Source organism: Mobula birostris, chromosome 11, assembly GCF_030028105.1.
Source record: "Mobula birostris isolate sMobBir1 chromosome 11, sMobBir1.hap1, whole genome shotgun sequence".
Taxonomy (NCBI): Eukaryota; Metazoa; Chordata; class Chondrichthyes; order Myliobatiformes; family Myliobatidae; genus Mobula; species Mobula birostris.
Window position 1 is genome coordinate 68,079,906 of NC_092380.1, and position 15,343 is coordinate 68,095,248.

General features: G+C 40.6%; 1 protein-coding gene across 2 annotated transcripts in view; it reads left to right on the forward strand.

Annotated features, from left to right (window-relative positions):
• Positions 1 to 15,207, forward strand: part of LOC140205154 (uncharacterized) — a 71,849-nt gene extending 56,642 nt beyond the window's left edge. For both annotated transcript variants that reach the window (XM_072272435.1, XM_072272434.1), the window contains exons 12-14: positions 3,032 to 3,131; positions 5,931 to 6,087; positions 13,629 to 15,207. In XM_072272435.1, coding sequence (XP_072128536.1) covers positions 3,032 to 3,131; positions 5,931 to 6,087; positions 13,629 to 13,768 — 397 coding nt within the window. In that variant the 3' untranslated portion in view covers positions 13,769 to 15,207. The remainder of the gene's footprint in view (positions 1 to 3,031; positions 3,132 to 5,930; positions 6,088 to 13,628) is intronic.
• Positions 15,208 to 15,343: the final 136 nt, after the last annotated feature.

Here is a 15,343-nt window from a genome sequence, read left to right on the forward strand (position 1 = left end):
CAGGGATGAAGGCAGGACAGCAATGGCTGGTGTTTCTGGGGGCAATTTAGAAGGGGCAGGATAGATACATCCCAAAAATGAAGTAGAATTCAAAAGGGAGGATGAGGCAACCATGAATAACAAGGGAATACAAAGAGAGTAAAAGGAAAAGGGTGGGCATATACAAGAGCAAAAATTAATGGGAGATTAGAAGATTGGGATGTGTTTTTAAAATAACATCAAAAGAGAACTAAAAAAAAATAAGAGAAAAGATGAAATATGCAGGTAAGCTAGCCAATAATATAAAAGAGGTTACAAAAAGATTTTTTTTTCCTGGATATATAAAGAGTACAAGAGAGACAAGAGTGGATATTGGATTGATGGAAAATGATGGTGAAGAAGTATTTTGTATCAATCTTCACTGTGAAAGGCACTAGCAGAATGCCAGATATTAGAGAGTGTCAGGAGGCAGAAGTGTATGTAGTTGCTATTATTAAGGAGAAGGTGCTTAGGAAGTTTAAAGTCCGAAGGTAGGTGAGTCAGCTGGACCACATAGACTGTACCCTAGGGTTCTGAAAGAGGTAGCTGAAGAGATTGTGGAGGCATTAGTAATGACCTTTCAAGAATCACTTGATTCTGGAATGGTTCTGGAAGACTGGAACATTGCAAATGTCACTCCACTCTTTAAGAAGGGAGGGATGCAGAAGAAAGGAAATTATAAGCCATTTAGCCTGACTTCAGTTGTTGGCAAGATGTTAGAGCCCATTATTATGGATGAGGTTTTGAGGTATATGGAGGCACCTGATAAAATAGGCCAAAGTCAGCATGGTTTTCTAAAGGGGAAATCTTGCCCGACAGGTCTGTTGGAATTCTTTGAGGAAATAACAGGTAGAATAAACAAATTCCTGATGAAAAGTCTCTGCATGAAACATCAACTGCATACTCTTTTCCTTAGATGCTGCCTGACCTGCCGCGTTTCTCCAGCATTTTGTGTGTGCTGCAAAGAGAGACAAAGGAGTCAGTGGATACTGTTTACTTGGATTTTCAGAAGACCTTTGACCTTTGCTATACATGAGGCTGCTTAACAAGGGCCCATTGTATTACAGGAAAGATACTATCATGGATAGAAGATTGGCTGCCTGGCAGGAAGCAAACAGTGGGAATAAATGGAGCCTTTTCTGATTGGCTGCCAATGACTCGTGGTGTTCTGCAGGTGTTGGTGTTGGGACCATTTCTTTTCACACTATATGCAAATAATTAGATGACTGAAATGACAGCTTTGTGGCCAAGTTTGCAGACAATACGAAGATAGGTGGAGGTGCAGATAATATTGAGGAAGGAGTTAGTCTGCACAAGGACTTAGACAGATTAGAAGAATGGGCAAAGTGGCAGATGGAATATAGTGCAGGGAAGTGAATGGTCATGCACTTTGCCAGAATGAATAAAGGCATAGACTATTTACTAAACAGAGAAAATTGAAATATCAGAGGAGCAAAAGGACATGGAAGTCCTTGGGCAGGATTCCCTAAAGATTCACTTGCAGATTGAGTTGGTGATAAGGAAGGCAAATGGAATGTTAGCATTCATTTCAAAAGGTCTAGAAAATAAGAGCAAGAATGTAATGCTGAGGCTTTGTGAGGTCAGACCACACTTGGAGTATTGAGAGCTGTTTTAGGCCCCTTATATCAGAAAAGACGTGCTGGCATTGGAGAAGGTTCAGAGGAGGTTCACGAGAATGACTCCAGGAATGAAATTGTTAGCATATGAGAATATATGTTTGATGGCTATAGGCTTGTACTTAGTGGAGTTTAGAAGAAGAATTAAGGGGATCTCATTGAAACTTATTGAATATTGCAGTGCTTAGCTACAGTGGATGCTTCTTACAGTGGGTGAGTCTAGAACCAGAGGACACAGCCTCAGAATAGATGGACCCCATTTAGAGCAGAGATGAGGAAGAATTTCTTCAGCTGAAAGGTGGTGAATCTGCAGAATTAATTACCACAAACAGCTGTGGAGGCTGTCATTGAATATATTTAAAGCAGAGGTTGATAGGTTCTTGTTTAGCAAGTGCATCAAAAGTTATGAGAAGAAGGCAGGAGAGTGGTATTGAGAGAGATAATAAATCAGCCATGATGGAATGTCAGAGCAGACTCAATGGGCTAAATGGCCTAATTCTGCTCCTATGTCTTTTGGTCTTATTTTCTATATATGCCTAGCCAGTATTAGGTGAGTCACCTCACATCTAAAAGCGTTACCTAACATGCAACCGGATTAAATTCCATCTGCCACCACTCCACTCAACCTTCCAGCTGATCAATGTTTCCCATATCCTTGGGCAACAAGCCTCACAATCTATAAGTCAATCAGCAAACTTACTTATCAAGTGGTTTCATCCAGGTTATTTACATATATGACAAGGCCCACATGGAAGTTTCAGTAAGGCAAGGGTTAAGATGATATGTTGTCAGAGACAGTGTGCTGAATACAGTCCTTGAGAACCCAGCTCCTCTTTGCACAGCCTCTTTGTTCAAGCTCAGGACCCAAGGGCACCAGGCATACCAAGACGAAGTTATACATAAAGGTTTGTTGGGCACACACTAGTGAGCGGAGTGTTAATTTACTAAAATAGATTTTATTTATTAACATCTGAAAAAATGTATTGTGAATTGGTATTTACAGTATAGATGCAAAAAAAATGAAATTGGAAAATGCACACAGTTTCAATGAAATCAATTATCTGTATAATAATTGACAATTCTGAGTCTCAGAACAGTTTGGTGACAAGGCCTGAACTGTCCTTGTGCACAAGTAAATAAGTGTGATCAAGAAACAAATCAAGTTGTCAAGAGTGCACTTAATCAATGACAATCATATAACTAATTCCTACTTTTATTATATTCTAATGTGAATTTAGGCTGAGTTCAAGGTTGTTTGTGATTGAGCCAGGGTAAAAGCTGCTATAACTTAGTCAAGTCAATGCATTGCTAACAGGTAGAGTCTGGAATCGAACAGTATTCTCTCCTCAGTCTCTTTCTGATTTTGTTTGCAACAGCTGCTTAAATAACAGCACAGCAAAGGAACATCAAACTGAAAACAAAAAAGAGAAAGTATACTCCATCAAACTGTCCGCTTTACCGTGGCGCAGCGGCCAGGTACAGTACTCACTGGAAGTCATCTTTACCTTGACTTTGTGTATTGTAACATGTTTGAAAAGAATTTAGAAATTAGGATCAAAGATTTATTGGCTCAGTAAATGAATATATTACCTAGCCTCATGTTAAAGTATGAAGTTAAAGAACAATACACACATTTAATTCCCAGTTAGTCTATTTCTGTTGGAATGATCCATTAACAGAATGCCATAAACTTATAAACAGAGCATCATTTCATATTTATTACAGTTATGCTCCAGACTGTTTTTGTTCAATCGTTTGACTCTTGTTCCTTTAACTCACTGATTCCCTGATGTGCTCTTTCTAACTCTACTACTACTGTACATGTGAATGTCTCCAAATGTCAATCAACTGTATTAACTCTTATCACATAGCAGAAAATGCTACAAGCACTCAGTAGGTCAGGTAGCACCTATAGAAAGGGAAACAGAGCTGAAGATTCAGGTCCCAGACCTTCATCCGATGAAGGGTCTGGGATCTGAAAAGCTAATTCTGTTTCTCTTTTCACATTTGCTTCCTGGTCTGCTGAATGTTTCTTGCATTTTCTATCTTTATTGTACACCTATACAATCTCAAACACAACAGTTTTCTTACCTCTCTGCATCTACCTTTAAAACCGCAATATTTTTCAATCCAATTTCTTTCAAATTGTCAAAAAAAAAGTAATGTTGTGTTTCTAGCTACTGTTTGAACAAGTGTTGGAACTTCTTCCTTATTCGTTCATGGATGAGCACCATCCATGTTTGTTATCCATCCTTCACTGCAAGTTGGAGGCAGTTGAGAGTTAAGTAGTCAGTCTTGGCCAGACCACATTAGCTTGGCAGATATTCTGAAATGCGTTAGTGTGCCAGATGGATTTTTATGGCACTCGAATAGTTTCATATTTGTAGATTCATTTAATATGTAATTTAATGCTATTTAAATATATGAATTTAGGTAATAGAGCACAAGAACTGGCCCTTCCGCCCACTGAGTATAATGCCTTTATCAAGCACACTTTTACATTTTAATCCCCCCCATATACACGGATTCTATCCACCACACTCACCCCCGTCGATTCTATCTACATGTTACAATTTACGGTGCTATGGAAGATCAGTCAGAGTGTATTTGATAGTTTAGTAGCTTTATCGATATTACTGGAATCAAGGGATATGGAATTAGAGCAGGGAAGTGATGCTGAAGTAAAAGATTAGCCACAATATTTTTGAATGGTGGAGCAAGTCCAGGGAGCTGACGGGTGTACTCCAGCATCTAGTTCATATGTTCTCACATGTTCTGGTTTGATTTCAGAATTACGCCATCTACATTACTGTGCTTTAGTATTAGTGTCAGAGAGTGACACCAGTATATTTTCCTCTTCCAAATCCCAGGTTGTACTCAAAATTGTGAACTCCCGAGAAAGCCATATTATTACTGTAAATGATAACATTAAAATGAATTGTGATGCAAGAACCAGGGTTGTTTATAACTCAGCTTAGACCAGTCTGGTGGCATATTTAAACCATTTATTTACTAGTCAAATTTATGCATGTTTGTTCCTCAAAGATCAAAATAATCTGACTTTGTTGGTTAAAACTAATCTCTATGCTCTGCTTTCAGCCAATTCATATGAAAAAGACACAGCTTGAACATAAGTTAATTTGTTTTGCATTTTTGTTGTGTCAGAATACTCAATGGCATCGTTAGATGAGTTGTAGAATTCTTGTTGGAAGTGATAACTTGACCATGGCAACTAATTTAGCCAAGAATCAAAGAGGAAGACTTAGACTAGCTGAAGGGAAAAACAGCACATACAAGTGCAAAACTTGTTAATTCTCTTCAGGTAAATGTTCTGTGTTGCTGGGCCTCCAACGTTCAACCCTGCTTCTCCACATCTCTCCCACAATACCACCAACCCTCCTTGCCTGTAAATAGGAGGCAACTCTTGAAGATTACCAAGGACCTTATAGGAATTAGATAATTTATTTTTTTGTTCACAGGGTACATGTTCCTTAAGGTCATCATAGTGGAGGCAGGTAGTGTTGATAAGCTCCCACTACCTATTACATGCTTCTAACGGCATGACTCTCAAATAGTCTCTGACAACCTAAGTCCAGCTCCTGGCCTTCACATATGTCTTAGCTACTAAGCCTACCAGAACTATTCCTACTGACAGGAGAAGTGGCAAAGGTGGGATACCAGTGGTTTAAAACCAGTTGCTTCGGGCAGTTGTTGTGCAGCTGCGGTTGGCAGTTCATCTAGGGAAAGGAAAACTATGATCTCAAACCTTGTTGCTATACTCACTCATGGGGTTTACTCCTGAAGCCTTCCCCAAGGAAAAATCCAGAGCTGCAGTCCCTAAGGCAGTCTAACATTGAGCACAACACTGACTGGCCACTCCTGTGATGATGTTGGTGCCAAACTTCATCAGTCTCTGTTGTGTGTAGAGGGGGGGAACCTGCTGCATGAGTATTTAGTGTTCATTCCTAATTGTCGGCTGGACTAAGGAAGTAATTAGAAGTTGACCAGTTTGGTGGATCTGGAGGTGTATATATACTGTAGGTGACAGATTTCCTTTCCTAAGAACATTACTGATGGAGAATCATAAAACAAAAGTTACAGAAGATATGTACATAAAATGTTTTTCTCCTCTTGCTTTTGAGAGAGGGAGGAACATCAGATAATATTGCCAGAGAAACAAAACTAGACTCGGGGATCAAATCTGTGATCGCTTGCTCTTAGGGTCTCTCTCATCAAAAGCTAATACAATGCCAATCAGTATGTTTTCTCCTTCAGGTGTTTGTTACTTGCAGCGTCCAGTTATGTGCCCATACATCCAGCTCCAGCTCATGCACATTGGGATGTCGCTCCGGCAGTGGTTTGCAAGCCTATCAGTCAAACATGCAACAAGTCAGCGCTGGACCAGTTCACATTACAAAGGAGAGTGACTTTGGTGAGAATTAAAATGTTGATTTCTTTTCCCAAGCGTTATTGATCCCTTGTGAGAATATGGTTCAGAGACTGACCTTACTGAAATGGACACTATTCTCCTCCAAGCCTCAATGGTGGCTATCCTGTCGAAGGTGGCTATTCTGCTCCATATACCCAATCCTGGTTTCACTATAGATTACCAATAGCAATGAGAAACAGGTTTTCTTTCCCTTGATCCAGACCCTGTTTATAACAAACTTTTCACTGGGATCAGACCTGGAGCCCACCACTCCTTATGACTCATTGGTGAGAGTCACTCAGTCATTGTGAAAGAATCAACAGATTAAAAAAAACACTGCCGATGCTGGAAATTAGGCAAAGGCCAAAGGTGCTGGAAACAATTAACAGGTCTGTCAGCTTCAGCTGAGAGGAAAAAAAAAGAGTTAATACTTCAACCAATTATTAAAAGAATTTGCTATCGAACCTACGAAGTTCTCCTTTCTTTATTTCAGATTTCCATCATCGACAGTGCTTTTCTTTTACTTAACCAAAATAATTCAGATACTGTAGAGAAAATGTAAAGAATTAACTACAAATTATTTGTCACATCAATGATATGCTGTTGAGCATTCCAATATAATGCAAAAGGTTCTTAGAAGCCATCAATACAAATCAATTCCTTGTATGTGAATGGAATCCTATTATCATGATAGGAATCTTGTGTTTTCTGTGCAATCTCCTAGTCTCCAGACAGACAGGCAGCATACGCTGGTGTTCTGTTAGTTTTCTAACAATAGCAGTTAGAGAACAACAGATATGAAGAAGTAGCTGGATTTAACTCACACCTGCTATTGCCATGCAAAACAGGAAATATGACATTTCTTACACAAGACTACTGCAATGCACTTGCCTGTTCCTGCAGCAGGGCCACAAAAGCCCAGTGAAATTGGCTCATTTACATTTAATGACATTCAGATTTGAGCCTGAACCGAACAATTTTCCCTACATTTGTTCATCTCCCTAAACATGGTATTTGAATGATGAAGGCCCATCACAGCAAGGTACGGTCTTGTACTTGATTCAAGGTCCAACCGCAGTAGAAATGGCTACAGAGCTGATGTAGTGTATTGAGTTAATCTAGAAGTTAGTCAACTTCAAATTTTCCAGGTCAGTATTACCAGGAAGTATACTTGCCCATGAGTCAAAGGGCAGGGCTTGCTTAAACATTTGTAACATTATATTCATACATCGTGCCTATAAAAAGTATTCACCTGCATTGGAAGTTTCCATGTTTTATCATTTTACAACATTGAATCACAGTGGATTTAATTTGGCATTTTTTGACACTGATCAACAGAAAGAGACACTTTCGTGTCAAAGTGAAAACTTTACCAAATAACCACATCACCATATAACAATTACAGCACGAAACAGGCCATCTCGGCCCTTCTAGTCTGTGCCAAACTCTTACACTCACTTAGTCCCACCGACCTGCACTCAGTCCATAACCCTCCATTCCTTTCCTCACCATATAGCTATCCAATTTAATTTTAAATAACAACATCGAACCTGCCTCAACCACTTCTGCTGGAAGCTCGTTCCACACAGCTACCACTCTCTGAGTAAAGAAGTTCCCTCTCATGTTACCCCTAAACTTTTGCCCTTTAACTCTCAACTAATGTCTTCTTGTTTGAATCTCCCCCACTCTCAATGGAAAAAGCCTGTCCACGTCAACTCTATCTACCCCCCTCATAATTTTAAATACCTCTATCAAGTCCCCCCTCAACCTTCTATGCTCAATTAAAATATCAATTTAATCTCAATTAAATTATAAAACACAAAATAATTGATTCTATAAGTATTCACCCCCTTTCTATGACACACCAAATCATCACTGGTGCAGTCAACTGGTTTTAGAAGTCACATAATTAGTTAAATGGAGATCACCATGTGTAGTCATGGTGTTTCAATTGATTATAGTAAAAATACATCTGTACCTGGAAGGTCCAACTGCTGTTGATCCAGTATCCTGGCAAAAACTACACCATGAAGACAAAATAACACTCCAAGCAACTCTGCAAAAAGATTATTGAAAAGCACAAGCCGGGAGTTGGATATAAAAACATTTCTAAGTCGCTGAATATCCCTTGGTGTACAGTTAAGTCAGTCATCAAGAAGTGGAAAGAATATGGCACAACTGTAAATCTGCTAGAGCAGGCTGTCCTCAAAAACTCAGTGACTATGCAAGAAGGGGACTTGTGAGGGAGGCCACCAAGAGACCCATGATAACTCTGGAGGAGTTACAGGCTTCAATGGCTGAGATGGGAGAGACTGCACATACAACAACTGTTGCCCGTGTGCTTCACCCGTTGCAGCTTTATGGGAGATTAGCAAAAAGAAAGCCACTATTGGAAAAAAAAACTCACATGAAATCTCAGCTAGTTTGCTGAAGGCATGTGAGAGACTCTGAAGTCAGCTGGAAAAAGGTTCTGTGGTCTGATGAAACCAAAATTGAGCTTTTTGGCTATCAGATTAAACCGCACATCATCTCTAACGTGAAGCGTGGTGGCTGCATCATGTTGTGGGGATAGAGACATAGAAAATAGGTGCAGGAGTAGGCCATTCGGCCCTTCGAGCCTGCATCGCCATTTATTATGATCATGGCTGATCATCCAACTCAGAACACCGCCCCAGCCTTCCCTCCATACCCCCTGACCCCCGTAGCCACAAGGGCCATATCTAACTCCCTCTTAAATATAGCCAATGAACTGGCCTCAACTGTTTCCTGTGGCAGAGAATTCCACAGATTCACCACTCTCTGTGTGAAGAAGTTTTTCCTAATCTCGGTCTTAAAAGGCTTCCCCTCTATCCTCAAACTGTGGCCCCTCGTTCTGGACTTCCCCAACATCGGGAACAATCTTCCTGCATCTAGCCTGTCCAATCCCTTTAGGATTTTATACGTTTCAATCAGATCCCCCCTCAATCTTCTAAATTCCAACGAGTATAAGCGCAGTTCATCCAGTCTTTCTTCATATGAAAGTCCTGCCATCCCAGGAATCAATCTGGTGAACCTTCTTTGTACTCCCTCTATGGCAAGGATGTCTTTCCTCAGATTAGGGGACCAAAACTGCACACAATACTCCAGGTGTGGTCTCACCAAGGCCTTGTACAACTGCAGTAGTACCTCCCTGCTCCTGTACTCGAATCCTCTCGCTATAAATGCCAGCATACCATTCGCCTTTTTCACTGCCTGCTGTACCTGCATGCCCACTTTCAATGACTGGTGTATAATGACACCCAGGTCTCGTTGCACCTCCCCTTTTCCTAATCGGCCACCATTCAGATAATAATCTGTTTTCCTATTTTTGCCACCAAAGTGGGTAACTTCACATTTATCCACATTAAATTGCATCTGCCATGAATTTGCCCACTCACCCAACCTATCCAAGTCACCCTGCATCCTCTTACCATCCTCCTCACAGCTAACACTGCCACCCAGCTTCGTGTCATCCGCAAACTTGGAGATGTTGCATTTAATTCCCTCATCCAAGTCATTTATATTGTAAACAACTGGGGTCCCAGCACTGAGCCTTGTGGTACCCTACTAGTCACCGCCTGCCATTCTGAAAAGGTCCCGTTTATTCCCACTCTTTGCTTCCTGTCTGCTAACCAACTCTCCACCCACACCAATACCTTACCCCCAATACCTTGTGCTTTAAGTTTGCACACTAATCTCCTGTGTGGGACCTTGTCAAAAGCCTTTTGAAAATCCAAATATACCACATCCACTGGTTCTCCCCTATCCACTCTACTAGTTACATCCTCAAAAAATTCTATGAGATTCGTCAGACATGATTTTCCTTTCACAAATCCATGCTGACTTTGTCCGATCATTTCACCGCTTTCCAAATGTGCTGTTATCACATCCTTGATAACTGACTCCAGCAGTTTCCCCACCACCGACGTTAGGCTAACCGGTCTATAATTCCCCGGTTTCTCTCTCCCTCCTTTTTTAAAAAGTGGAGTTACATTAGCCACCCTCCAATCCTCAGGAAATAGTCCAGAATCTAACAAGTTTTGAAAAATTATCACTAATGCATCCACTATTTCTTGGGCTACTTCCTTAAGCACTCTAGGATGCAGACCATCTGGCCCTGGGGATTTATCTGACTTCAATCCCTTCAATTTACCTAACACCACTTCCCTACTAACATGTATTTCGCTCAGTTCCTCCATCTCACTGGACCCTCTGTCCCCTTCAGTACAGCAGGCTCTGGAAAGTTTGTGAAGGCAGAAGGTAAAACGAATGCAACAAAATACAGGGAAATCCTGGAGGAAAACCTGATGCAGTCTGCAAGAGAACTGTGATTTGGGAGATTTGTTTTCCAGCAAGACAATAATCCCAAGCATAAAGTCCAAGCTACACAGCATTGGCTTAAAAACCTGAAAGTTAATGCCCTGGAGTGCCCAAGTCAGAGTGCAGACCTCAATCAAATTGAGAATTTGTGGCTGGACTTGAAAATGGCTGTTTACTCACTATCTCCATGCAATCTGACAGAGCTTGAGCAGTTTTGTAAAGAAGAATGGGTAAAAATTGCAGTGTCCAGATGTGGAAAGCTGAAACAGACCTATCCATACAGACTCAAGGCTGTAATTGCTGCTAACGGTGCATCTGCTAAATACTGATTTGAAAGAGGTGAATACTTTTGCAATCAATTATTTTATGTTTTATATTTGTAATTAATTTAGATCACTTTGTAGAGATCCATTATCACTTTGAACCAGAAGTCTTTTCCTGTAGATCAGCGTCAAAAAAGTCAAATTAAATCCACTGTGATTCAATGATGTAAAACAGTAATACATGGAAACTTCCAAGGGGGTGAATATTTTTAAAGGCACTGTATTTATTCTGTAGGGAATGATTCAATACATCATCCTTTCTCCCTGGGTGTACATAGGAAAATGGTAGATGGCTGGCATCAGCCTCTGGAAGACACACCACACAGGTGGCACACTCAGCAAAAGAGCGGCCTTTGTTTATTCACCTCAGTTAACTGACAAATGTCACCAGTCTATGAATGCTCAGTTAAAGATGCCTGATCAGTTGGGTGAATTCTGCTAGTAATAGCGAATGCTGCAAAAAGGAATTCACAGGGAAACCCCAAAGATGCACGTTATAATTAAAATGACTAAGGCCTAATTTTAATACATGCCTAACAAGTGCCAATCTATTTTGCAGAATTTACATTAACTTAGCCCTCATCCATTACACCTGAATAGGATTTGTGGGTGACTAATTTGTGATATGGAGATAACTTGCGACCCAGTTTGCAGACATTTAGTTTCTATAACAACTTTTTAAAATAAATGACTTCAGTCAAGTCCAAAACTGGATAAGGAAAAGATAATGAAAAATTTAGAGTCTGCCAGGCCCTTACCTTCCTGCCATTCTCTGCATTTGATGGATCCTCTTTTGCAATTTCTGCTAACTCCATCACCCGACACACATTGCCCTCCCCTTTCAACATTTCAAAGAGATCTCTCCCTTCGTGGTTCTCTGGTCTAGTCTACTTTTCCATCCCTGTCACCCACTTCCTGTCATAAGGCACATTCCCACACAACCACAGAGGTTCTTTCACCTTTTCTATTTCCATGATCCAGCAGGACAGTTTTTCCAGGTAGATTCATGGCAGATGCAATTTAATGTGGACAAATGTGAGGTTATCCACTTTGGTGGCAAGAACAGGAAAACAGATTATTATTTGAATGGTGGCCAATTAGGAAAAGGGGAGGTGCAACGAGACCTGGGTGTCATTGTACACCAGTCATTGAAAGTGGGCATGCAGGTACAGCAGACGGTGAAAAAGGCGAATGGTATGCTGGCATTCATAGCAAGAGGATTCGAGTACAGGAGCAAGGAGGTACTACTGCAGTTGTACGAGGCCTTGGTGAGACCACACCTGGAGTATTGTGTGCAGTTTTGGTCCCCTAATCTGAGGAAAGACATTCTTGCCATAGAGGGAGTACAAAGAAGGTTCACCAAATTGATTTCTGGGATGGCAGGACTTTCATATGATGAAAGACTGGATCGACTAGGCTTATACTCTCTGGAATTTAAAAGATGGAGGGGGGAATCTTACTGAAACGTATAAAATTCTAAAGTGATTGGACAGGCTAGATGTAGGAAGATTGTTCCCGATGTTGGGGAAGTCCAGAACGAGGGGTCACAGTTTGAGGATAAAGGGGAAGCCTTTTAGGACTGAGATGAGAAAAAACTTCTTCACACAGAGCGTGGTGAATCTATGGAATTCTCTGCCACACGAGACAGTTGAGGCCAGTTCATTGGCTATATTTAAGAGGGAGTTAGATATGGCCCTTATGGCTAAAGGGATCAGGGGGTATGGAGGGAAGGCAGGTACAGTGTTCTGAGTTGGATGATAAGCCATGATCATACTGAATGGCGATGCAGGCTTGAAGGGCCGAATGGCCTACTCCTGCACCTATTTTCTGTTTCTATGTATGGTAATAATTCATTTGCACTTCTTCCAATATAGTGTACTGTATTTTGTAGTCATGTTGTGACCGCTACACAGAAGAACCAAACACAGATTGCGTGTTTGCAGAGCCTATCCACTCAGTTCACAGGTGTGAGCATGACCTTCCAGTTGCCTGCTACTTTAAATCAACAACCCATTCCCAGTTTTCCCCATTCCTCTGACTTCCCAAAGGAAGCTTGGGAAACTGGGTCTTGCTTTCCTTCTGGGCACATTTGCAGCCTGCAGAACTCTATATTGAATTCTCCAATTTTAGACAACTCACTCTTTGTCTAGTTGCATCAGCACTGTCTTTTTTTTTTGCTTGCCATACCTTACTTTCAAAACACCACATGATATAGAGCAGCAGAGTTAAGCCATTTGACCCATGGAGTCTGCTCCAGCATTCAATCATGGTTGATTTATTTTGCTCTCATCCCCATTTTCCCACCTTCACCCCGTAACCCTCAACCAAACAAAATTTCTTTTCCTTCATTTATATAATGTGGTTTAACCTGCATTTTGCAATAGACCATTCTACAACATTAGCAACTGACAAACATAGGGACTTAACTGCCCTATTATTTCACCCTGTCAGGGAAATTCTCTTCATTCCATCCTCTGCCTTCCTTCACCTTCTTTTCGCTACTAAGGCTACGTGTTTTCTCCCTCAATTAGAACGAAGAGTTTCAGACCTGAAATGTTAACTGTTTCTTCTCACAAATGCTGTCTGACCAGAGTTTTCCAGCGTTTTCTGTTTTGTGTCCTGTGCTTTCTCTAACCTTTCTATTACATATTTTAAAATATCAAGGCAATAGATAGAATTTCAGTTTTTAAGAAGTGGCTTACATTGTTTAAATATTATTTCAGTCTCGATCTTGAAACCACCAGTCAGTAAATCTGAAAGTTATTGCCATTCCCCCTCAAAAGTTAATGTCTCTGATGTAAAAACAGAATGCTGCAATACCAACATGTTGTTGTTGTTGTGTAACATTTTAGGATTTAAATACTCTTTCCTTTTTCATCCAAGGTGCTAACTACGCTGTCATTACAGTTGGACTCGCATTAGGAGGCACTGTGATCTATATTGTTTTGATCCTGTTGAAGAGATCTTTTGTGGGACTATACTACAAAGGCAATACTAGATCCACTCGATCCAGACAATTCTGATAAACTAGTCAACAGGCCGAGCACTGTGCTTTTCCGGACATCTAATGTGGTTCGGCTCTTTGGATTGTCCTCCTACAGCTCCCTCTGCTGTTAGTTAGATGCCTCACACCCTACACTTGTAGATTTCAGAATTGTGTGCGGCTCTCTCTCTATGGGTTGGAACAGATCGAGTAATTGTTTTCTGGATTTGAATTCCAGTTCACTCACAGCCATTTTTGCAAGACTCATGCTATATTATTCACATTGATTAAAACTATTTTATAAGTACCTGTATGGAATACTGAGTTGAGCCACTGCTCTTAAAATCCTGCCTCTAACTTTATAAGAATTAGAGTTAATTCAGCTTTTTGTTATGTGTCCATATGGAATGAGAATTTCTAGCCTCTCCATGCTTGCCTTCTTTTCATTTCTCTCCAATCTCTTGCTTTTTTACTCCCATAAACACCATACTGTCTTCCACACTGTTCAGGTACCAACCCACACTCTATATTAAAATTGCCATCACTCCTTAAAAGTAACTACTGATCCCATCAGTCCTCACATTTCCATCTCTAATCTCTTTCCATTCCAAAGTTCTTGAACATATTTCAGCCTCTCAAATTCATTTTCTTTACCTAAAATTTCTTATTAAGATCCCTTCAATCAGATTTCCTCTCATGCTGCAGGATGAAAAGGATCTGATCAAAGTTACAAATGACAATCTCTCATCAATGTTCTCTACCATGGTTGACCACACAACACAGCTTCTCCGTTGACTCATCAGGTGGAACTTCAGTTGTTTGCTTCCTACCAATCCAAAGGTGGTCACAAAATTCCCAGCTTTGGCACCACGCTGTTACCTGTTGTAACCCCCCGTGAGTCTATACTTGCTGCCACTAAACATTATTTGAAAACAGCAGTATTCAAACATTGGTAACATCCAGTTCTGCCTCTGTCTTGATCTCTCCACCAAGTCTAAATTGTCAGATACCTTGTCAAACTTCTAGTACTGGATGGGCAAACATCATCTCTCCATCTCTCTTCTTGGCAAATGTCCAAAACTGAATCAGGCAACTTAAACATTGGAGCCATAATAAAGCTTTGGACCACAATTCTGTACTGGGACAAAACCTGCTTATTTTCACTTCCCTAATATTGCCCAACTCAACTGCTTCAGCTCCCCGATACAAGCCTTTTTTTTCCACTCCTAAGCTTCCAAACCTGAATTATCTTTTTCTAGTGTCGAGGACCTGAAAGCAGGTAAACTTCTCTATCATGTCCTAACATGTAGAAAACATACGTTCATCATCTCTGAGCTACACTGACTCACACTTTGGTTTTAAAATTCTTGTCTTTGCTTTCAATCCTTCCACAGATTCCTCTGAACATCTCTGTACATGGTTATACAATCAGAAGAGGTGACAAAGGGTTTGAGAGGAATTGTAGAAAATGTGGTGGACCAAATTCCGTTCTGTATGACACCCCTGCAAGCAGTCTTGGGGCATTTTGCTAGGAGTTATACACGTGGAAGTTGTTTTGTATGGTTGATTACCTGGACCTCCCAGTTGCTTAAATGTCAAATATAACTTCAACAAT